This window comes from Blastomyces gilchristii (genome assembly GCF_000003855.2).
Source record: "Blastomyces gilchristii SLH14081 genomic scaffold supercont1.1, whole genome shotgun sequence".
Lineage (NCBI taxonomy): Eukaryota > Fungi > Ascomycota > Eurotiomycetes > Onygenales > Ajellomycetaceae > Blastomyces > Blastomyces gilchristii.
The window spans coordinates 7515744-7539976 of record NW_003101682.1 but is presented as its reverse complement, the minus strand read 5'-3'; the positions used below and the strand labels follow the sequence as shown (position 1 = coordinate 7539976).

At 29.8% G+C, this 24233-nt stretch overlaps 2 protein-coding genes across 2 annotated transcripts; both read left to right on the top strand.

Moving 5' to 3' along the window:
* Nucleotides 1–6621: 6621 nt before the first annotated feature.
* Nucleotides 6622–6958, top strand: BDBG_16202 (uncharacterized protein; the record flags this gene model as incomplete). Its single annotated transcript, XM_031724200.1, has 2 exons — nt 6622–6741; nt 6797–6958. The coding sequence occupies 2 exons, from the start codon at nt 6622–6624 to the stop codon at nt 6956–6958; spliced, it is 282 nt and encodes a 93-aa protein (XP_031576053.1).
* A 10540-nt stretch (nt 6959–17498) lies between these two features.
* On the top strand, nt 17499–17960 carry BDBG_16201 (uncharacterized protein; the record flags this gene model as incomplete). Its single annotated transcript, XM_031724199.1, has 2 exons — nt 17499–17516; nt 17766–17960. 2 exons carry the CDS (start codon nt 17499–17501, stop codon nt 17958–17960), a joined length of 213 nt encoding a protein of 70 aa, XP_031576052.1.
* Nucleotides 17961–24233: the final 6273 nt, after the last annotated feature.

The window sequence follows — 24233 nt, the reverse complement described above, 5'->3', positions numbered from 1 at the left end:
TTATAGATGAGAATATTTTCTTTTTACATTTAATTGAACAAGATTTCCACTTGGGTTTTGTTTCAAATCTTGAATAATGTATACTCTTCTTTTGTTTCTACCAGGTTTCATTTCACTTGTCTAAACAAGATTCTTTTATTTTTCTCTTTATAAAAAATCAGGATATAATTTTTTGAATAGATCTGCTTAATTCTGAATCTTTTTTTGCAGCTGAATCAGTCAATTCATTGCTATGAATATTCATATAAGCAGGAACTCAGTGCAGATGAATTATCAGTTTTGATATTCTTCTCTTTTAAATTTTTAAAATGAAGTTTAAGATCAGTTCAAGATTCATTTGATCATTATGAATCTGACTATTTCTAAGTCTTTTTAAAGCAGCTTGACTATCAGAGAATATTCATATCTCTTTCAAACTATTTTCTCTTTTATGAGATTTTATTTCAATAAGTTTGAAAGCTTTCACTATTGCAAATAGTTCAGTGTCAAAGACTTCAGATTCACAGCCTAAATTCCAGAAATCTGAGATAAAATTAATATTTTCTTCAGTATAAGCAATGCCTGCGTCTAATCTATTCAAATTCTCATTTTTTGAGTCATCTGAATAAATCAGAATAGAGTCTTTTATATTGATTGTAGAAATTCTCTTCAAATGCTGTTCATATTCTTTCTCTCTAAATAGTTCACTTATTTGTAAGTCTATAAGAGATTCAAGCTTTTCTCTTCAGAAAGATAACTTCTCATAATCAACTTTTTCAACATTTAAGAAAGAAAATTGATTTTTAATCAGTGAGTATAGTCTGTACAGTTGAGAAGGCATTTTCTTTGAAGAATTATTTTCATTTCAATCAAGAAATCTATTTCAATCCAGTTCATTTTCAGAGTTAATTGATGAAAATGAAGAAGAGACTCTTTCTCTGATTATATAATTTGAGCTCATCTTTATAACTCTCAGAGCATAGTTCATACAGGTCTTTTCAAATCTAATAGCAGAAGAGAGAATTGAAGCTTCAATTTTCATTGCTTTAATAGAAGATGATTTGAATGCTCTCAGAATTCTTCTCAAAGCTCTGTTTTGCAGACTTTGAAAGTGTTCAGTGAAATTTCCTTGATTATTACATCAAATTTGAACTCCATAATCAGCTACTGAGGTAATACAGGCTATATATAACTGTCTCATAGCCTGGAAGAATAGACCTCTTTCTGTATTTGATAGTCTGATAATGTTGTTCAATAGTCTTTCTGTCTTGACAGTTCTTTGTTGAATATGATATTTAAAATTCAACTTGGAGTTTAATCATACTCCTAACTATTTGACATTTAAACTGGGTTTAATCTCTCTATTTAAAAGAGTTAGAGATAGTTCTTTCTCATTGAATCTAGAAAAGAAATGAATTAACTCAGTTTTATTCATATCAAATTGAATTTGATTGATATCTGCTCTGACAAAGATTTCCTTTACAGCTTTTTCAATCACTTTCAAATTCTCTTTGATAGTTTTTAAGCTGTAGACTAGACTAATATCATCTACATAACTCAGAGATTGCACTATTTTCATATTTCTATCTTTGAATAGATATGCAGTGTATATTGCAAATAAAATGAGTGAGATTGGAGATTCTTGCGGCACTTCTATTTTTATCTCAGTCTTGTCTTGTTTCATTTCATTAAAGAAAAGTTGTATGATTCTTTTAGACATAAAACAGTCAACTCATTTTATTAGAGAAAGTGGCAGTTTTGACATCTTCAAAGTCTGAATTAACTTTGACTTTGAAACATGATCAAATGCTTCTTTTATATCAATAAAAACTGCAGTTGAGACCAGACCTTCATGCTTTGCTATTTGATATAAGTTTCTAGTTCTTTCAGTTATAACAGATGATTGCTGACTGACAGAGCTTGAAATGTAAGAATAAGTACTCACAGATGATTATTCAGATGTTTACAGCTTGATATAATATATACTGTTAACTACTAGAAGTATTTATAGTAGAAAGATAAAATATAGAGATTAAATGTATAATGGTATTCAAGCTGAGTTATAAATAGTATTCATGAACTTCAGTCTATATAGTTATGTATAGTTAAGAGCCGCTAACTCTATTGATTACACAAGAGATAGAAATAGAGGTAAAGAATCCGCGAGAAGTGAAATTTCTTACAGATATCTATGTTAAGATCTATTAACTTGATATTATTTATATAGAGAGTGAGAAATATTTGAGAATCTCTTTTAAATCAGAGACTCTCATCATGATGAGAGAATTTAAAGCTGATATTCTTGAGATGACTTGTAAGTAGATTGAATCATGAGTAGAGAGTCTGTTTAAAACTGTAGAGAGACTGCAGAAGCAGGTATATATAGACTGACTGTGTAACTGTGTCTGAGATCAGAATCAAACTTTACAGTTATCATGTTGCCTAAAAGCATTACTTCTGATCATGATTTGTGTTCATTACATTGATTTCAAATCATGTTATTTCAAATATTAAAGATCTCAGATTCACTTTTCAAATAAAAATCTAGTCTCAGATAAAGAATATGTTTGAATTCTTAGTCACATTTTCATTCTGATCTCATTATTGAGACTGACATTAAATGAGATTATGAAATCACTTCTCACTTATATAATATCATAATATAGTGCTTATTTATTGAAAATTCAACAGAGAGTATTATCAAATATCATTACTTTTCTGAACACAGATCATAATTCATATAATTTTAATTATGAAAAAAATATAAAATACAAAAAAAAAACAAAAAACAAAAAATAAAACAAACACAAGAAAAAATCAGAATGAAAAAAAAAATAAAAAAAAAGAGAAAGAAAAAAGAAAAGAAAAGAAAAAGAAAAAAACAAAAAATAAAAATAAAAAAAATCAAGATTGCAGAGCTGCAGCACTCTTAAAATACTCACTTCTCAGAGTCTTTACAATGTTCATTATTAACTGTATATCTCTTATAGTGAGAGTAACACAGCTGTGATGAGTTATTATCTTAATATCATCTAATAAATAATTAGTATATATCTGTATAAATGTGAATATTTAGAAAATATACACTTAAAAAGTGTGATCAGAGTGAACTCTGCTATCACTTGAATAGCATCAAGAACAGAATACTGAAATTAATGATTTTCTTCATCAATTTCACAGATAAGATATGTGAAGATGATCTTGAGAAATATAAGATTCTCTGACTTCTAATAAAAACAGATCTCATGAAGAGACTCTATTTTCATAATATTAGAGACTGAGTGTTATCAAAAAGCATTACTTTCATGCAATGTATATATACTTACTGCAATAATTCACTCTCTGTGCATGTAACTGAGAATTACAGCTTTCTCACACTGTATAACTCTCTCTGAGATGCTGCTGCTGATTTGCAATTCATACAGTCTCTCAGTTCAGCATGCACTGTATATATACAGCTCTGCATGCTGAGGCTGTGTTAGTCATTATAGTCTGATGTGATACTTGCTTTTCACAGACCATGTTTTGTTTGAGAGAGGGGGAAGAAGATGTGACTGTGATTTTATTAAGAGAGAATGAATAATGAATAATATTAAATATAATTTAATTCTTCTATATTTAAAATTTGATTAGTCTATACTCTTTAATTTGAGAATTTCTAAGAGTGTTTTAATGATTTTAATATCAGCTTGAACTTAGTGATGGATTAAAGAAGAAGAGAAAAAAGAGAAGAAAGAAATGAGAATAACTTATCTTTATAATATGAAAACAGAGAATTGCTGTAATCATTTTTTCTAGTAACAAAGATCTGTTTTCTGCATGTATCTCTGATATAGATTATATGATAACTGTATACAAAGAATATCAACAGTGCATGTATTAAATGAAGATGATATTGCTATGTAACACTGTAGCTGTTTCTGTACATCTCTGAAAGCTGTTAATATTTTCTTTATCTCTTTATATTTGATAAGTCAGTAATATATTTCAATGCACTCTCTCTTTCATTATTATTATCATCATTATCATTATCACTATCATCATCATCATCATCATTATCACTATTACTATCATTATTATTATCATTATCATTATTATCATTATCATCATTATTATAATCATTATCATTATATTATTTCTGATCATCTCTTCTGTCTTCACTTCTCTTCAATACTCACTGAAATCAATCATGTCATTTCTCTTTAAATATTCTGCGGTTCTGCAGACTATCAAGGTGTGTGAGTATTATCTCAGATTAGAGAAAGAGAAGAAGAAGATATTCAAGTGACAAGAGACAGATTATAAGATATATTATAATGCCTTGAAGAGACTCTGTAAGAGAGTAGAATAATAACAATTTTAAGTAATACTTCTGATAGATTTACACTGAACTAAGTATAGAAATAATGCAGATAATACTGTCTATGAGAGATTAAAGAAGAAGATAGTGAAGAGTCTCATACAGTAGTGATAAGATCAGAAGAAGTTCTGAGAATAATTTAAATTCAAGATAAAGAGAGAGAGAGAGAAGAAGAGTATTACTATAAATAAGCAGCAGCAGAAGAAGATTAAAAGAGTATTAAAGTGAAAGATAAAGAAGTCAAAACTGATAAGTTTTTTATTTATTGAGAGATAATGATTTTTGATAATACTTCTATTCTCTAATTGATTAGCAGAAGCTGACAGAGAAGGAGAGAATTGAGGCCTTGTTCAGGTCTCAAATGCACTTCATGATTCAGAATATTGAGAAGACAGTTCTACTCTCTGAGTATATCAATCAGCTTACTGCTGAGATGAAACCTGAGACAGCAGATCAGAAAATGTGAGATTTTGAGATACAGATTAATCTGACTGAGAGAGAGCAGTGAAAACCCTTCTCTGAGAAGACAGCAGAGAGAGATTTTAAGATAGATATCATCTCAGATAAGAAGAAGAAGAAGAAGAAGAAGAATAAGAAGTAAATTGTGAAGAATGATAAGAAGAATGAGAAAGAGAAGAAAGATAATGAGTAGAAAAGTTTTTTTCTTTTTATATTAATTAGTTATAAGTTCATAATTATTAATAATTGAAATTGATTTTGAGTTTTCAAAAATTATTGTACAAGTTGTAATCAAGTCAGAAATAATATATATATATATATATATTTAACTATTATGATTCACAAATCACTATAATGTATAAGTATCAACATTTTTTCAATATTGATATTTATAATATTAATATATTTTTAATAATATCATCTGATAATGTAATTTGATAACACTCTTTTTCACAATATTAATATATTTTAAGAAATATGACAGAGATTAGACTGGCCGGTGAGATCATGAATTTCACATTTAATCTCATTTGATCTGATCTCATACATTTCTTGACGTGAGTCCCATCAGAATCAAGCCTCAAAAAAATCTGAAAATGAATCATTTCTGAGAGAAATGGCGTGAAAAATGACCAGATTTAATTCAAGAACAGTGAAATTGTAAGAATAAGTGCTCGCAGGTGATTATTCGGGTGTTTGCAGCTTGGCGTGATATGTACTGTTAACTACTAGAAGTATTCATGATAGAAAGATAAAATGTAGAGATCAAATGTATAATAGCATTCAAGCTGAGCTATGAATAGTATTCACGAACTCCAGTCTATATAGTTGTGTGTAGTCAAGGGCTGCTAGCCCTATTGATTACATGAGAGATAGGAATAGAGGTAAAGAATCTGCAAGAAGTGAGATTTCTTACATATCCTCTCCTCTCTAAGACTTCATCTGTGAAGCCTTTCACTGAGTGACTTCATAGTCAGCTCAGCACTGTAGTGATACTCACTAAAAACTCTTTACATCTATAAAAAACCTCAGTGAGGAAAAATTCCTTGTTACTGTGAAGAAAAAAGAGTCTATCACTCAGTTTCTTATTTCATGAGATTCTTTATAATCTACAGATTCTTCTCTGACTATCACACAGATTCATCTCACATCTTTTATACAGAAGAGTTTCAGTTGACTCTCAATCATTTTCACAAGATTCTTGTATGATTATCACACAGATTCATCTCACAGATAAATCACTCTCTGTGAGATCACTCTCATCAAAGAGAAACATTTGCAAGTTAATCTTTCACTCATTCTCATGAATCATTGTTCTTTGACACTGTAGAATTGTGAGGAATTTTTCATTCTTTCATCAACTCTGTAGAATTATAGAATCAAGATGTTCATGATCTACAATCACTCTTTGTAGTTATATAGAAAGATTCAGGTCTGTAATTCATAATCACTCTTGTTTACTGAAGTGATCTGACTGTTCTGTAGAATCACTCACAGTGTAAGCAAACCTCTCTAAAGTAGTATAAATATCTCAGATCTGTCTGCAGAACTTCATCTTCTTTTTTCTTTTTCTATAACAGCTTTCATTCTTATAAACTGTGAGTATTCTCATTCATCTGTGAAGTGTTTTCACTCAGATAACAGAGAGAGAGTGTTTCTGACAATATTCATATATTGATTCAAGAACTTCTCAAGAATAAAAAATTTTTTCAATTCTAATCTCTTCATAAACAATGTCTGATTGCTGCTGAGCTTCTTATAAGCATTTCTGTGACTTCTCTGATCACTTTTTACTAGCTGGTGAAGCAGGGGCACTGCTGCCCATGACTGCATCTTCATTCTTCTCAGCCTCATCACTGTACCCGATCTTCAGGCCAGCGACCAATCCCCTGCCTTCCCCAGGCCAGTTCCTGACTCTAAGCAGTGCAGTTCCTCTCTTTGCTGTAAGTCTTCTTATAAGTAATTTCTTACAGATTCTAGCTGACAGTTCTTGCAAAGCTTCTGATGTTGTCAGTGTCTTCTGCAGTTCTGCAGGCCTATGACCATCTTCTTCCTGCTCACACAATCTCTGATCAGGCATATGTGAATATGCCTAAGTTCTCTATCAATGATTCTCACACTGCAGCGCATTTCTGCAATTTCATTATCAATGAGAGATGAGTTTCTGAGTACCTGCAAAATCCAGGTAATCAAGGTAATATGAATGCCATGAATTCATGACAGGAGTTGATCTGAGCAGATGAGCCCTCTCTTCACATTCTCATTGTTTTCAGGCTGAATACTCCAGCACAACTGAAAGAGCAGACACAGCTTCATGAGAGATATCTGGTCACATGCACAGATGATCAGTCTTCAAGACTCTGCTACAACTGTATATACTCTGATATCCAGCTTCTCTGAAGTCTGTGCATTTCTAACAGCCTTCACATCAAATGTAACAATTGTCTGTATCACAGATATAATACTCTCTGCTTCTTTGAAGAAAGAAATTAGTAGTTGTGAGAGAATTGAGTGTTATGAATATTAAGAATATGAATTTAAGTTTTCTTTATTTTTTCTTTATTAATCTCTAAATTTTCTGTTTTTTTAGCTTTAATAAGAATATGATTTCTTCTTTCCTTGCATACACTGCAGACTGTTCATCTCAGTAGAAACTCATCATCTTATAGACTAGGATTCATAAATAACAGTGTTAATATCTTTATCACAATCAGATTCTTAGTAAAGATTACATCATTCTGACTTATCAGAATTTGTAATATGAAAGTCATGTCTCAGCTTCTACAGATATCTTATCTGCTCAGATGATTCTCAAGTGAACTCATTCATCTTATCAGAATACTCTTATCACTGAATCTTGAATCAGAGCTCATAATCTCACTTCTCTGAGTTAATAATCTCTTTAATCTGATATTCTCTTTCACTCTCTAGTACTTCATGAATAGAGTGATAAGTCATAGAATTCTCTTCTGAGAATTCCTTGTATTCATAGAGTAAAGAGACATGAAAAATATTGTGTATCTGTAACTCAGATAACAGTTTCAATCTGTAGAACTGTAAGCTAACTTTCTTCACAATCTTGTAAGACTCTATTCACAAGAGATTCAGCTTCTTACTAGATCTTCACATAATGATGTTTTCTAGACTCAGTCAGACTCTATCATCTTTCTTGAAACTCTTCATAATATGCTTGAAGTCATAGTATCTCTTCTGATACTCTTAGGTCTTTCTCAAGAATTTGCAGGCTTTCTCTCAAATCTCCTGAATTCTCTCAGCCTGTTCACAGGCATCACCATACTCTATAGTGTACTCTCACAGGTTTATCAAGATCATTCACAGATGAGTCTCAGTGAGCATCTTAAAGAGAGTTTTGCCTGTGCTGACATACTTTGAGTTGTTATATATGAACTCTGTGAGTAATAACTAATACACTCAGTCATTCTGATTGTAATTGACAAAGCATCACAGATACTGTTTCAATATACTTATCAGATATTCTGTCTGTTCATCTGTCTGTTAATGAAAAGCTGTGCTTAGATCTTATGAGATCTTCAGTATAGTTATCAGATTAAATCAGAACTCTTCTGTGAAGATTGATTCTCTGTCTGAGATAATGTTTACAGACAACTCATGCAATTAGATCACATTGTAGACAAAGATATGAGCTAAATTCTTTGACTTCAAGTTCTTGTGAGTGAGTATAAAGTGTGTTATCTTGATGAAGTAATTCACTATTATCAGCACACTGTCAAAACAGACATTATATATGTTCTTGCTTTCAGAGAGATTTACAAGAGTATTCATTTCTAGCTGTTTTCAAGGTTTCTGCAGAATGAGTAGAGAAGTAAGTTCTTTATATAGTCTGAATCATACTATTCATGAACTCTGATAAACAGCACAAGAATTCACTATCTTCTTCACAAGTTCTTACATCTTCAGTCAGAAGTATTTTCTTACAAGTAACTCATGAGTTCTAGTATCTGTAAAATAATCTGCTAGAGAAGAGTCATGATGCCTTTTAATAAGTTCTATGTATAGAAACTCATTCACAAGCACATAAATCCAGCCCTCTCTTCACAAGAGACTATTTAAGTCTCTTCAATTCTTTGTTTCTGCAGGGTTGATTTCTATCATGAGCAGTTTTCAAATATGCTGAGTATATTCATTCTTCAGTTACAGTTCAGACAATCTGAATAGAAGATCTTACAAAGACTTATACTCTGTTTTCTCTTGCATCAGGTCTTCTACAGCACTTCTCAAAGCCTGTAAATTCTTCAGATTATAGATACTCTCTTCAAGAATTCTCACAGAGATTCTCAGAGTGTTGACTCTCAGTGTTGTAGAGAGTAGTTGTACAGACTTCTTCTCTTTCTTCTCCCTCTTCTCTCACAGGGAATTAAGAGACTCTTCAGTTAATCTCTTTATAACACTCAGTTCAAGCATTCTGTGAAGCTTTTCTATCTTCTCTAGTCTCTCTGTATCTATCACCCTGATCTTCTTAACATAGTCTGATCTGTAAGAGAGTCTGTCTGCTGAGTTCTTAGTTCTCTTAATATATTCTATCTTGAATCAGAACTCACTCAGTCTCTGAGCTCAGTGAATCTGCTGCTGTGAGAGTTTCTTGATTGAAGTAAACTATTATAAGCTATTATAATCAGTTCTAACAGTAATCACTGTCATGAGACTCTCAAAGTAGTGATATCAGTGATAGAAAGAATTTCACTATCATAAGAAGCTTCTGATTATGAATGCTATAGTTGATCTCTGCAGGTTACATCTTCTACAAGAAAAAGGCCACTGAAACCCAGTTCTCATTTAACTGTAGTTGTGAGACTATTTCTGAAATCACAAAGAAGAAGGTATCTGTCTTCAATCTGATTAAGAGTAAGAGATTAAAGTGAAACAGCATCACTGTATCTGTGAATGCCTGTTTCAATCTTGCAAAGATCTCATGAGCTTCTGAGATAAGAAAGTTCTCACAGTTCTTTCTTCTTAATAATCTTTTCATTCTCTGTTCATAGAATGACTTCTTCTTATTTTCATTCTTCAGCATGTCTATAAGAGTCAAGAAGATTCTCACAAACACAAAGATAAATCATCTATAGAAATTCACAAAGTTCAGAAAGATCTGAATCTCATGAATACTAGTTGACTCTGATCATGATAGAATAGTCTTAATCTGTGAAGATTCTATCTGAATATCATCTGTGATGATTATATATTCTAGGAAATTAATTCAGCAGGTACTGAAGTTGCACTTCATAAGCTTAATATACAGTCCTGTCTCATCTAAGACCTTCAACACACTTCATACATACTCAGTGTATTCTTTCTCCTTTATGAAGTACATCATCACATCATTCAGATATATTATCACAAAGACATTCAGATATACATGAAGTATTTTATTGATGAAAGACTGAAATACTGTGAGAGCATTAGTCAGATTAAAAGACATTACTAAATATTCAAACAATCTCAGTGCAGTTCTAAAGACAGTCTTTTATTCATTCTCAGATTATATTCACAGCTGTGTATATACATTGATCACATTCAGTTATGTGAATATAACAGCTCTTATGAGACAGTTGATTACATTCTTGATCAGAGGCAGGGAATAGCAGCTCTTTGTTATCTTGAAGTTCAGATTACAGTAGTCTACACACAATCTGAGATCTTTATTCTTCTTCTTCACAAACATCACAGAGGCTCCTGCGGAGGCCTGTGAAGATCAGATGAAGTCATTCTTCAGATTCTTCTTCACATAGGTTCATAAGATCTCTGTCTTATGATGAAAGAGCTTATAGATTAGTTCTCAGAAGGGTTTCTGTTCTTCTATCAAATCTATTATCAGATTCTTCTTATAATGAGAAAGAAGCTCAGCTGTCTTTGCTGAGCTGAATATCTCTGTGAGATCTCAGTATTTCTCTGATATCTGAAGCTCAGTTTTCATGACTGCAAGATTCTCAGATACTTACAAAGTCATTACATAGATAAGCTTATCTCCTCTAATCAACTCTATAGCATCAACTGATTCTATCTCTGTGAGTGAGTCTGCCAACACTGATCAGAAGTATAAACCTGACTCACAGACAGCTATGTGCAGATTGTATCTTTGAAGTCATACAAGTCTCAAGTACATGTCATCTGTAATATCTGCAATAATCACAGTTTTTACAAATCTTCTTCAGATTTCAGAGAGATCTTGTAATTCAAAGATGATTCTTACAAGTCTCTCAGTTCTCAGATCTGAGTTCTCACACCCTGCTTATTGTAAGAGCAGGTTCTCAGTCTTCATCTTTCAGCTCATTCACTCTGTGAGCTTTAGAGACATCACAGTGATCTAGGATTCTGAGTTTATCAATGCTTTTCATGCTTGCAGAGCAGCAGTACTGCAGTGCAGTCTCTTTCTATGAGCAAGCATTTTCATCAGAGAAGCAACAGATTCAGATGTCAGCTTCAGAGCTCTTAAGAAGGCTGTTGCTGACTCTGTCTATGACTTCTCAAATTTCTATTTTGATTTGTTCAGACAGTTTGCATGAAGATATTCTGATTTAGAACAGATAAAGCAGAGTCTCTTTTTCTTAGTCTCTCTGTTATACACTCTGTTCATGAGAGCTTATGAAGCTCTTTCTCTCTGCTCAGCAGTCAGATATGAATCTCTCTGTGTCTTGTCATCTTTTTCTGACAAACCTATTCTCTGTTGTTCTGGCTCTCACAGGGCTGATCAATGATTCACTCTTCATGAGTCTGTGACTCTCACAGTGATTCACAAGTGATGAATGAGAGTCATCAGTTTCTTCAGAGTCAAGAACTTAGAGTCTTGCTCAATGAGCTTGTTCTGCATATCTTTATTCAGCTTCTTCATGAATATCATCATTCAGGTCTTATTTCAGAACCCTGTTTTCACAGATCTCAATTCATATCACAATTTCATGAAGCACTATGAGTAGTCTTCATCAGATTTCTCACCTCTTTTTCTAATATTGATGATCACAGCTCAGATGTTCTCTGTTCAGCTTATGAAGTCTCTTAACTTATTCTCTAGATAGGTCTTGAGAACAGATTATCAGAATCTCTCATAATCATTCTCTAGATAATTCAGCCAGTTCTTGACTTCAGTGTAATAGAGGTCTGTTATTACATAGATGATAGCTTCTTCATCTTTCATATCACATAGCTGGGCTTGTGAGTCAATTTCAAATGCAAACTCACAAAAGCTTTTATAGATTATGATTTGATAGATGATCTTAAGTGATCACAGCTTAAGAAAGTTTCTTTTCAGTTTGCAGGTGTCTCTGAAGATCATGTCTAGAGACTCAGTTCAAGAGTGTTTGCAGACAGTAAGCATTTCTTGTAGAAAAATAGCTTGATCTTACAGAAGATGCTCAAGAATGTTCTTCACTGAGATTGATTCATTTGTGAATTCTGAGAGTTCCTCTGTCACAGATGCAGAGAATGATGTTCTGTGAGTGATTGATAAGTTCTCTGAGACTTCTTTCACAGAGGTTATTCATGATTCAGGTGACTGCTTCTGAGTGTCTGCAGTAGAGTTTACAGAGATTGAAGCACATGAGTTTCTAGTTCTTTCAGTCATAACAGACAGTTGCTGACTGACTGAGCTTGAAATGTAAGAATAAGTACTCACAGACAATTATTCAGGTGTTTGCAGCTTGGCATGATATGTACTGTTAACTACTAGAAGTATTCATGATAGAAAGATAAAATGTAGAGATCAAATGTATAATAGCATTCAAGCTGAGCTATAAATAGTATTCGCGAACTCCAGTCTATATAGTTGTGTGTAGCCAAGGGCCGCTAGCCCTATTGATTACATGAGAGATAGGAATAGAGGTAAAGGATCCGCAAGGAGCGGGATTTCTTACAGAAATGAAAGTAATTTCTCAGAATAAACTGTGAAAGATGATCATTCTTTCAAAATCAGAATAAGACTGAGACTGAAGATCAAAATCAGTCTCATTCAGTTCATTCAGTGATTGCTTATATAATCAGAATTTGATAACAATTATTAATAACACTCATGAAACAATTAAATACATTCTTATGCAAGTTTATTCTTCACTTTCTCATGAAAACTACACTTCTCTGATATACTATGATCAGAGGTATTAAACTGTCTGATAATTTCATGTTTTACAATCATGAGTTTCTTGATTGTTTCTTCTTGTAATTGTCTCTGATAATAGTGATAAATATCTTGACTTGAGTTGAACTTTCACTTCATTCTCATCTCTGCTAATGAAATTGTCAGAATATCACACATCATCAGTGCAACAGTTGAATATATACTCTCAACAATTTTTCATAACTCTAGAATTGATTTAGTATATAAATTCATCAGATCATCTTGAAGATAGTGATCAAATTCAGTTTTATAAGTATGTAGTTTTGTCTGATTTTCAGTTGCAATCAATGTATATAAGTTCTATTTCAAAGTTAGTATTATAGTTCTATGTGATATGAAGTATTATCAAAGATTATTACTTACTAGAGAATTGTATTTCACTGTCTTCACATCTCAAACATCTGCTCATTCAAATCTCTGATAGTTAACATTGTAGTAGTCTCAGACTAATTTGATATACAAGTCTCATTTCTTCTCTATTCAATCTTGAGAAGTGTAGATATTAACTTAATAGAAGAAATCTAGTAAAGCTGCTATAGCATAGTACTCTGTAAAAGATTGTTCAGTTTTGCTATAGTAATATATCAGTTTATTTCTTACAGTAATAATAGTCTGCACTATAGCATTATTTCAGACTGAATTTCTTTTTAAGTGATTCAACTGCTTCTCAAGATGAGTAAATAAACTGTTATACACTCATCAGACTGACTGCAGTATTGATGTATGAGTGATTGAGACTGTCTTTATTATCTTATAAAACTGAAACAGTAAATTAATCATATATATTAACTGAGTTCACTTTATATTAGAAAGTTTTAATATCTAAATCTTTTTCTGATCAGAGTGTTGTATTCAATGATTAATTATCTGATATAATTGAAGAGTCTGAATAGTTATCTTATATATTGAACTTTACTGTGTTCTAATATTCTGTATCATATTCAGTGATATGACTGATTTATTTGTTTATTGAATATCATGAAATTATTATTATTGTTTAGAGAAGATACAAATCATATTAGCAATGTTTCAAATCTGTGATATTTAAATTATTAGTCAATCTATTCAAAATTAACAGTAGCATTATTAAAAAGTATTATCAAAAAGCAATATTAAAAAGTATTATGAAAAAATATTATCTTTTATAAAGTGAATGTAAAAGTTACTTGAGTAATCACTTTCATCTTATTCTCATCTCAAGAATCAGTCATCTCATTATTCTTTATCTGAATGTTAAGATTCTTTATCAGTGTTTATATCACAAGTTGAATCATATAAGCAATGCAGAGAATATGACCTTGTTTATTATTTCAGAAATACAAAGTCAATTTTTGCTTCAAACTCTTCATCATAGTGTAGTTATTCACAGTATTATCAGTTGTAATTATAAGAAGACTGAGATTAATATCTCAATAGTTATTTTTAATCACAGTCATTAATATCTCTATTATATAATTCTCAGTATGACTACTGATCAATGATTCAAATTCAATTAATGTCTCTTAATAAGTTCAGTTCTTATCAATATAATAACATGTAACTCTTATAAATGTAAGATTATTTATACTAGTTCATGCATTCACTGTGAGAGACACTCTTTGATGATTCTTCAACTCTGATCTTAGATGTTGCATATTAACTTTGTAGTATGTCTTGAGATTGAATTGAAGACAGAATCAATGTGAAATATGAAGATTTAAATTAAGTATTTGAAGAAGTGTTCAGAATTCAGGATTTTCAATTGATTAAAGAGAAAGATTCAGAGATATACACATGTGAAGTAATTATTCACAGAAGTTATTAGATAAGAGTTATAAAATCAGAGTACTGATACCATGATTATTTTCACATGATTTTCTTCAAATTAGAAAGTTAGTGTTATTAAAAATTATTATCTGATAGAGTAACTTATCAGCTTAGTAGTAATTTTCTGATTATTTTTCTTTTATTGTCTGCATTCTGATGACTTCAGATGTCAGAAAATTTCTTCAGAGTTATAATCAGTTTATGATGAATGTTTCTGAATGAAGTTACAGTTAGTGTAGCAGAGAGATGACTCTTCAGTAATCTGTAATACAATCTATTAATAATTATTTCATAGTTCATCTCAGTGTTTATGTTGAGTTTTTCATAAATTTCATGACCTGGAATCAGATGTGAAGAATGAAGTGATTATTCATTATAATTAAAAGAGAGTATTCTGTGTTGAATTGTAAATAACATAGACTTTGTAATTCACAGTGATTTCTTAAAGAGATTATGAATCTTTAATAGAAGTGAAAGAAGTGAAAGAAGTAAATTCAGAAGATATGATAATAATTTAAGAAAGATGATAATTTATTTTCAATAACTGATCACTGATGTGTGTAAGAAGAATTAATATAAGAGAAAATAATCTTGTTTCTTAGCTCAGTTATAATTTTAGTACTAACTCAGATTGAATATCATCAATGTATAAAAGTAAATAAACAATCTTAATTAATCTCTGTTAGACTGATCATGTGACCGTGTCTGAGACCAGGATCAAACTTTACAGTTGTCACGTTGTCTAAAAGTATTACTTCTAGTCATGATTTATGTTCATCACATTGATCTCAAATCATATTATTTTAAATATTAAAGGTTTCAGATTCACTTTTCAAATAAAAATCTAGTTCTGAATAAAGAATATGTTTGAATTCTTAGTCATATTTTCATTCTGATTTCATTATTAAGAATGGTATCAAATGAGATCATGAAATCACTTCTCACTTACATAATATCATAATATAGTACTCATTTGTTGAAAATTCAACAGAGAGTATTACTAAATATTATTACTTTTCTGAACACAGATCATAATTCATATAATTTTAATTATGAAAAAAATATAAAATACAAAAAAAAAAAAACAAAAAACAAAAAACAAAACAAAAACAAGAAAAAATCAGAATGAAAAAAAAAAAAAAAAGAGAAAGAAAAAAAAAACAAAAATAAAAAAAATCAAGATTGCAGAGCTGTAGTATTCTCAAAATACTCACTTCTCAGAGTCTTTACAATGTTTATTATTAACTATGTATCTCTCACAGTGAGAGTAATATGGCTGTGATGAGTCATTATCTTAACATCATCTAATAAATAATCAGTATATATCTGTATAAATGTGAATATTTAGAAAATATACACTTAAAAAGTGTGATCAGAGTGAACTCTGCTGCCACTTGCATAATATTAAGAACAGAATGCTGAAATTAATAATTCTCTTCATTAATTTCACAGACAAGGTGTGTGAAGATGATCTTAAGAAATATAAGATTTTCTAGCTTCTGATAAAAACAGATCTTATGAAGAGACTCTATTTTCATGATATCAGAGACTGAGTGTTATTAAAAAGTGTTACTTTCATACAATGTATATATACTTACTGTGATGATTCACTCTCTGCATATATGACTGAGAGTTGCAGCTTTTTCACACTGCATGGCTCTTTCTGAGATGCTGATGCTGGTTTGCAACTCATGCAGTCTCTCAGTTCAGCATGCACTGTGTGTATACAGTTCTGCATGCTGAGGCTGTGTTGATCATTATAACCTGATATGATACTCACTTTTCACAGGCCATGTTTTGTTTGAGAGAGGGAGAAGAGAAGACATGACTGTGATTTTATTAAGAGAGAATGAATAATTAGTAATGTTGAATATAATTTAATTCTTCTGTATTTAAAATTTGATTAGTCTATACTTTTCAATTTGAGGGTTTCTAAGAGTGTTTTAATAGTTTTCATATCAGCTTGAACTTAGTGATGAGTTGAAGAAGAAGAGAAAAGAGAGAAGAAAGAAATAAGAATAACTTATCTTTATAATATGAAAACAGAGAATCACTGCAATCATTCTCTCTAGTAACAAAGATCTGTTTTCTGCATGTATCTCTGATATAGATTATATGATAACTGTATATAAAGAATATTAACACTGCATGTATTGAATGAAGATAATGTTACTATACAACACTGTAGCTGTTTTCATATATCTCTGAAAGCTGTTAATATTTTCAACACTGTAGCTGTTTTCATATATCTCTGAAAGCTGTTAATATTTTCTTTGTCTCTTTATATTTGATAAGTCAGTAATATATTTCAATGCACTCTCTCTTTCATTATTATTATTATTATCATCATTATTATCATTATCATTATTATCATCATCATCACTATCATTATCATCATTATTATCATTATTATTATCATCATCATCATCATCATCATCATCATCATCATCATTATTATTATCATCATTATTATATCATTTCTGACTGTCTCTTCTGTCTTCACTCTTCTTCAACACTCACTGAAATCAATTATATCATCTCTCTTCAAATATTCTGCAGTTCTGCGGATCATCAAGATGTGTGAGCATCATCACAGATTGAAGAGAGAGAAGAAGAAAGTATTCAAGTGAGAAGAGACAGATTGTAAGACATGTTATAATATCTTGAAGAGACTCTGTAAGAGAGTAGAATGATAAGAATTTTAAGTAACACTTCTGATAGATTTAGACTGAACTAAGTATAGAAATAATGCAGATGACACCACCTGTAAGAGATTGAAGAAGAAGACAGTGAAAAGCCTCATGCAGTAGTGATAGAACTAGAAGAAGTTCTGAGAATGATTTGAGTTCAAGATGAAAAGAGAAAGAGAGAAGAAGAGTGTTACTGTAAATAAGTAATGATAGAAGAAGATTGAGAGAGTATTAAAGTAAGAGATAAAGAAGTCAAAACTGATAAGATTTTTATTTATTAAGAGATAATGATTTTTAATAATACTTCTGTTCTCTAATTGATTAGCAGAAGCTGATAGAGAAGGAGAGAATTGAGACCTTGTTCAGGTCTCAAATGCACTTCATGATTCAGAATATTGAGAAGACAGCTCTGCTCTCTGAGCATGTCAATCTGCTTATCACTGAGATGGAACCCAAGGCAGCAGATCAGAAAATGCGGGATTTTGAGATGCAGGTTGATCTGGCTGAGAAGAAGCAGTGAAAACTCTTCTCTGAGAAGGCAGTGAAGGAAGATTTTGAGATGATTATCATCTCAGATAAGAAGAAGAAGAAGAAGAAGAATGAGAAGTAAATTATGAAGAATGATAAGAAGAATAAGAAAGAGAAGAAATAGAAAAAGTGTTCTTCTTTTTATATTAGTTAGTTGTAAGTTCATAATTATTAATAATTAAAATTGATTTTGAGTTTTTAAAAATTATTGTACAAGTTGTAATCAAGTCAGGAATAATATATATATATATATATATTTAACTATCATGATTTATAAATCACTATAATGTATAAGTATCAACATTTTTTCAACATTGATATTCACAATATTAATATATTTTTAATAATATCATCTGATAATGTAATTTGATAACACTCTCTTTCACAATATTAATATATTTCAAGAAATATGACAGAGATTAATCAAGATTATTTATTTACTTTTATATATTGATGATATTCAATCTGAGTTAGTACTAAAATTATAACTAAGCTAAGAAACAAGATTATTTTCTCTTATATTAATTCTTCTTACACACATCAGTGATCAGTTATTGAAAATAAATTATTATCTTTCTTAAATTATTATCATGTCTTCTGAATTCACTTCTTTCACTTCTTTTAATTCTATTGAAGATTTATAAACTCTTCAAGAAATCACTATAAATCACAAAGTCTATATTGTTTACAATTTAATACAGAATACTCTCTTTCAATCATGATGAATAATTACTTCATTCTTCATATCTGATTCCAGGTCATGAAATTTATGAAAAACTCAACACAAATATTGAGATGAACTATGAAATAATTATTAATAGATTATATTATAGATTACTAAAGAGTCATCTCTCTACTACAATCACTGTAACTTCATTCAGAAATATTTATCATGAACTGATCATAACTCTGAAGAAATTTCTCAACATCTGAAGTCATCAGAATGCAGACAGTAAAAGAAAAATAATTAGAAAATTACTACTGAGCTGATAAGTTACTCTATCAGATAACAATTTTTAATAATACTAACTTTCTAATTTAAAGAAAATCATGTGAAAATAATCATGTATCAGTACTCTGATTTCACAACTCTTATCTGATAACTTCTGTGAATAATTACTTTATATATGTATATCTCTGAATCTTTCTCTTTAATCAATTGAAAACTCTGAATTCTGAATACTTCTTTAAATGCTTAATTCAAATCTTCATATTTCACATTGATTCTGTCTTCAGTTCAACCTTGAGACACACTACAAAGTCAATATACAATATCTAGAATCAGAGTTAAAGAATTATTGAAGAGTATCTCTCACAGTGAATGCATGAACTAGTACAAACAATCTTGCATTTATAAGAGTTATATGTTATTACATTGATGAGAACTGAACTTATTAAGAGACATTAATTGAATTTGAATCATTGATCAGTAGTTATACTAAGAATTATATGACAGAGATATTAATAACTGTGATTAAAAATGACTATTGAAATATTAGTCTCAGTCTTCTTATAATTACAACTGATAATACTGTGAATAACTATACTATGATAGAGAGTTTAAAGCAAAAATTGACTTTGTATTTCTGAAATAATAAATAAGGTCATATTTTCTGCATTACTCATATGATCTAACTTGTGATATAAACACTAATAAAGAACTATAACATTGAGATGATAAATAATGAGATAACTGATTCTTGAAATGAGAATGAGATGAAAGTGATTACTCAAGTAACTTTTACATTCACTTTACAAAAGATAATGTTTTTTAATAATACTTTTTAATATTGTTTTTTAATAATACTTTTTGATAACACTACTGTTAATTTTAAATAGATTGACTAATAATTTAAATATCATAGATTTGAAACATTGCTAATGTGATTTGTATCTTCTTTAAATAATAATAATAATTTCATGATATTCAATAAACAAACAAATCAGTCACATCACTGAATATGATACAGAATATTAGAATATGATGAAGTTTAATATATAAGATAACTGTTTAAGCTCTTCAATTGTATCAGATAATTAATCATTGAGTGTAACACTCTGATCAGAAAAAGATTTAGATATTAAAACTTTCTAATATAAAGTGAACTCAGTTAATATATATGATTAATTTACTGTTTCAGTTTTATAAGATAATAAAGACAGTCTCAATCACTCATACATCAATACTGCAGTCAGTCTGATGAGTGTATAACAGTTTATTTACTCATCTTGAGAAGCAGTTGAATCACTTAAAAAGAAATTCAGTCTGAAATAATGCTATAGTGCAGACTATTATTACTGTAAGAAATAAACTGATATATTACTATAGCAAAACTGAACAATCTTTTACAGAGTACTATGCTATAGCAGCTTTACTAGATTTCTTCTATTAAGTTAATATCTACACTTCTCAAGATTGAACAGAGAAGAAATGAGACTTATATGTTAAATTAATCTGAGACTACTACAATATCAACTATCAGAGATTTGAATGAGCAGATGTTCAAGATATGAAGATAGTGAAATACAATTCTCTAGTAAGTAATGATCTTTGATAACACTTTATATCATATAGAACTATAATACTAACTTTAAAACAGAACTTGCATACATTGATTACAACTGAAAATCAGGCAAAACTATATACTTATAAAACTGAATTTGACTGTAATCTTCAAGATGATTCAATAAATTTATATATTAAATCAATTCTAGAGTTATAAAAGATTATTGAGAGTATATATTCAACTGTTACACTGATAGCATGTGATATTCTGATAATTTCATTGACAGAGATGAGAATGAAGTGAAAGTTCAACTCAAGTTGAGATATTTATTACTATCACTAAGAACAATTATAAGAAGAAACAATCAAGAAACTCATAATTATAAACCATGAAATTATCAGATAGTTTAATATCTCTGATCACAGTATATCAGAGAAGTGTAGTTTTCATGAGAAAGTGAAGAATAAACTTATACAAGAATGTATTTAGTTATTTTATAAGTATTATTAATAATTGTTATTAAATTCTGATTATATAAGTAATCACTGAATGAACTGAATGAGACTGATTTTAATCTTCAGTCTTAGTCTGATTCTGATTTTAAAAGAATGATTATGTTTCACAGTTTATTCTGAGAAATTACTCTCATTTCACTGTTCTTGAATTAAATCTGGTCATTTTTCACAACATTTCTCTCAGAAATGGTCCATTTTCAGATTTTTTTGAGACTTGGTTCTGGTGGAACTCACGCCAAGAAATGTATGAGACCAGATCAAATGAGATCAAATGTGAAATTCATGATCCCGCCGGCCAGTCTAGGTATATATAATCAGTATTATTATTAAATTCAGTTGATTACTTTATATAGAGCTGCTCATTAGATAACAGGCCTGCATTCAGAAATACTGTGATGAAATTAACTTAATAAACATTTCAACTTTTCACTACTATAACTGTAAGTATAGTACAGATGACTAAACTGATTATCAGAATTATGAATTTCACATTTAATCTCATTTAATTTGATCTCATACATTTCTTGGCGTGAATTCTGCTGGGACTAATCATTAAAAAAACATGCAAAGTGACTATGTATCAGATCTCAAAATGAGATCATGACTTAGAAAAAATAAGAAAGTAATTTCATTTAATCTCATTTAGTCTCATTCTTAGCATAAAGTTACTATTTTTAGACATTTTAAGGTTTTTTTAGACTATTTTTAATTTTTTAAAAAGTAACACTTTTTAGTAACACTCAACTGATATTTAAAGTTATTTAAAGCAATAAAAATATTTTAAATTGAGAAGTGAAAATCATGATCTCATTTGAAAAATGTGATAAGAGTAGACAGTAAGTCTTACTGAGACAGTATAAGACTACTATTTAATGTTAAAATTTTGTAATGAGATCAGTTAAATTAATAATAAGACTATTAAATATTCTGATTCTGATCTCAGACACTGTCACATAGTCAGTCTACAAATGACAGAGACAGAGATGACAGAGATATAGATGTTATTAAAATTAACACTCTTTTATTAATAAAAACTTTAAATAACTTATCTTATCTTGTAGAATGATATATCACTATTTACATTAGTTTTAACACAATAAACTCAGTGACTGTCAAGAATTCAGGTTTTAACAGTTGACTTATTTATAATCATGAAAATTTTATACTCAGTTACAGAGTTAAGCTCTTTCTTTATAATAGCTGTTTAAGCATCTTTTTGTGAAGATGTAATTATTTTCTTATATATTTATAGAACTTTAATTCCTGCAATAGTCTCAGAGCCTCAGTGTGTGATACAGATTATTAATATTATTATTATTCTTCAATTATAGATGTATGCAGTCAGAGACTATGACATCTACCTGAGAATCTTTAGTTCTCAGGGTTTTTCCTATATCTATAGAGTCAACTATTATATACTTATCAATTTCAGATATGCAGAATCAGAAAATTCCAGCCCAGAATACAAAAACTGTTTACAAATTACAGTATTTCAACACATTCTGATACTTTGAAATCATTTGAAAATATTATGACAAAGGAAAAGAGAACATAGTCTTAAAGATAGACACATTAAATAGATAGATAGAAAAGAACAGAAAGAAACAAGTACAGTAAAGAGAGACTATAACAAAATAAAATTGTTAAAAGATAGTGTATAGCTGTTTTAACAGACTATATCTAATCAATTTCCACCTCTTCATATTCAGATACTTCTGAATTGAGTCATTTTCTTATAGCTGCTTGAGTTTCTGATAGAAAGTCTATTAAGTATTTAAGTCCTGTCTCAGTTGAGAATAAGAACCTCATATTTAATTGATTTAAATCATACTTCTTCTTTAATCTGACTCTGAGACTATTGTATAATGCACAATGTATTATAATATACTCAGGATTTTCATTTGTATTGCAGAATGAGCACTCTGTTGAATCAAATCTATCATCAAATCTTTGTATATAGGATTTGAAATAATCATGTTCTAGTTTTAGCTGAATTATAAATGAGAATATTTTCTTTTTGTATTTAATTGAACAAGATTTTCACTTTGATTTTGTCTTAAATCTTGAATAATGTATGCTCTTCTTTTGTTTCTGTCAGCTTTCATTTCACTTGTTTAAATAAGATTCTTTTATCTTTCTCTTTATGAAAGATCAGAACACTGTTTTTTGAATAGATCTGCTTAATTCTGAACCCTTTTTTGCAGCTGAATCAGCCAATTCATTGTCATGAATATTCATATGAGCAGGAACTCAATGCAGATGAATTATCAGTTTAGATGTTCTTCTCTTTTGAATTTTTAAAACAGAGTTTAAAATCAGTTCAAGATTCATTTGATCATTATAAATCTGACTATTTCTAAGTCTTTTTAAAGCAGCTTAACTATCAGAGAATATTCATGCCTCTTTCAAACTATTTCCTCTTTTATAAGATTGTATTTCATGAGTTCGACCGCTTTCACTATTGTAAATAGTTCAGCATCAAGATTTCAGATTTACAGACTAAATTCCAGAAATCTGAGATAAATGATATTATCTTCAGTATAAGCAATGTCTGCACCTAATCTATTCAAATTCTTATTTTTTGAGTCATCTGAGTAAATCAGAATAGAGTCTTTTATATTGATTGTAGAGATCTTCTTCAAATGCTGTTCATATTCTCTCTCTTTAGATAGTTCACTTATTTGTAAGTCTATGAGAGATTTCAGCTTTTCTCTTCAGAGAGATATCTTCTCATGATCAATTTTCTCAACATTTAATGAAGAAAATTGATTCTTAATAAGTGAACATAGTCTATACAGTTGAGAGGGCATTTTCTTTAAAGCATTATTCTCATTTCAATTAAGAAATCTATTTCAATTCAGTTCATTTCCTGAGTTAACTGATGAAAATAAAGAAGAGACTCTTTCTCTGATTATATGATTTAAGCTCATCTTCATGACTCTCAGAGTATAGTTCATACAGGCCTTTTCAAATTGAATAGCAGAAGATGGAATTGAAGCTTCAATTTTCATTGCTTTAATAGAAGATGATTTGAATGCTCTCAGAATTCTTCTCAAAGCTCTGTTTTGTAGACTTTGAAACAGTTCAGTGAAGTTATCTTGATTATTTCATTAAACTTGAACTTCATAATCAGCTACTGAGGTAATACAGGCTATGTATAACTGTCTCATAGCCTGAAAAGATAGACCTCTCTCAGTATTTAATAGTATGATTATACTATTCAGTAGTCTCTCTGTCTTGATG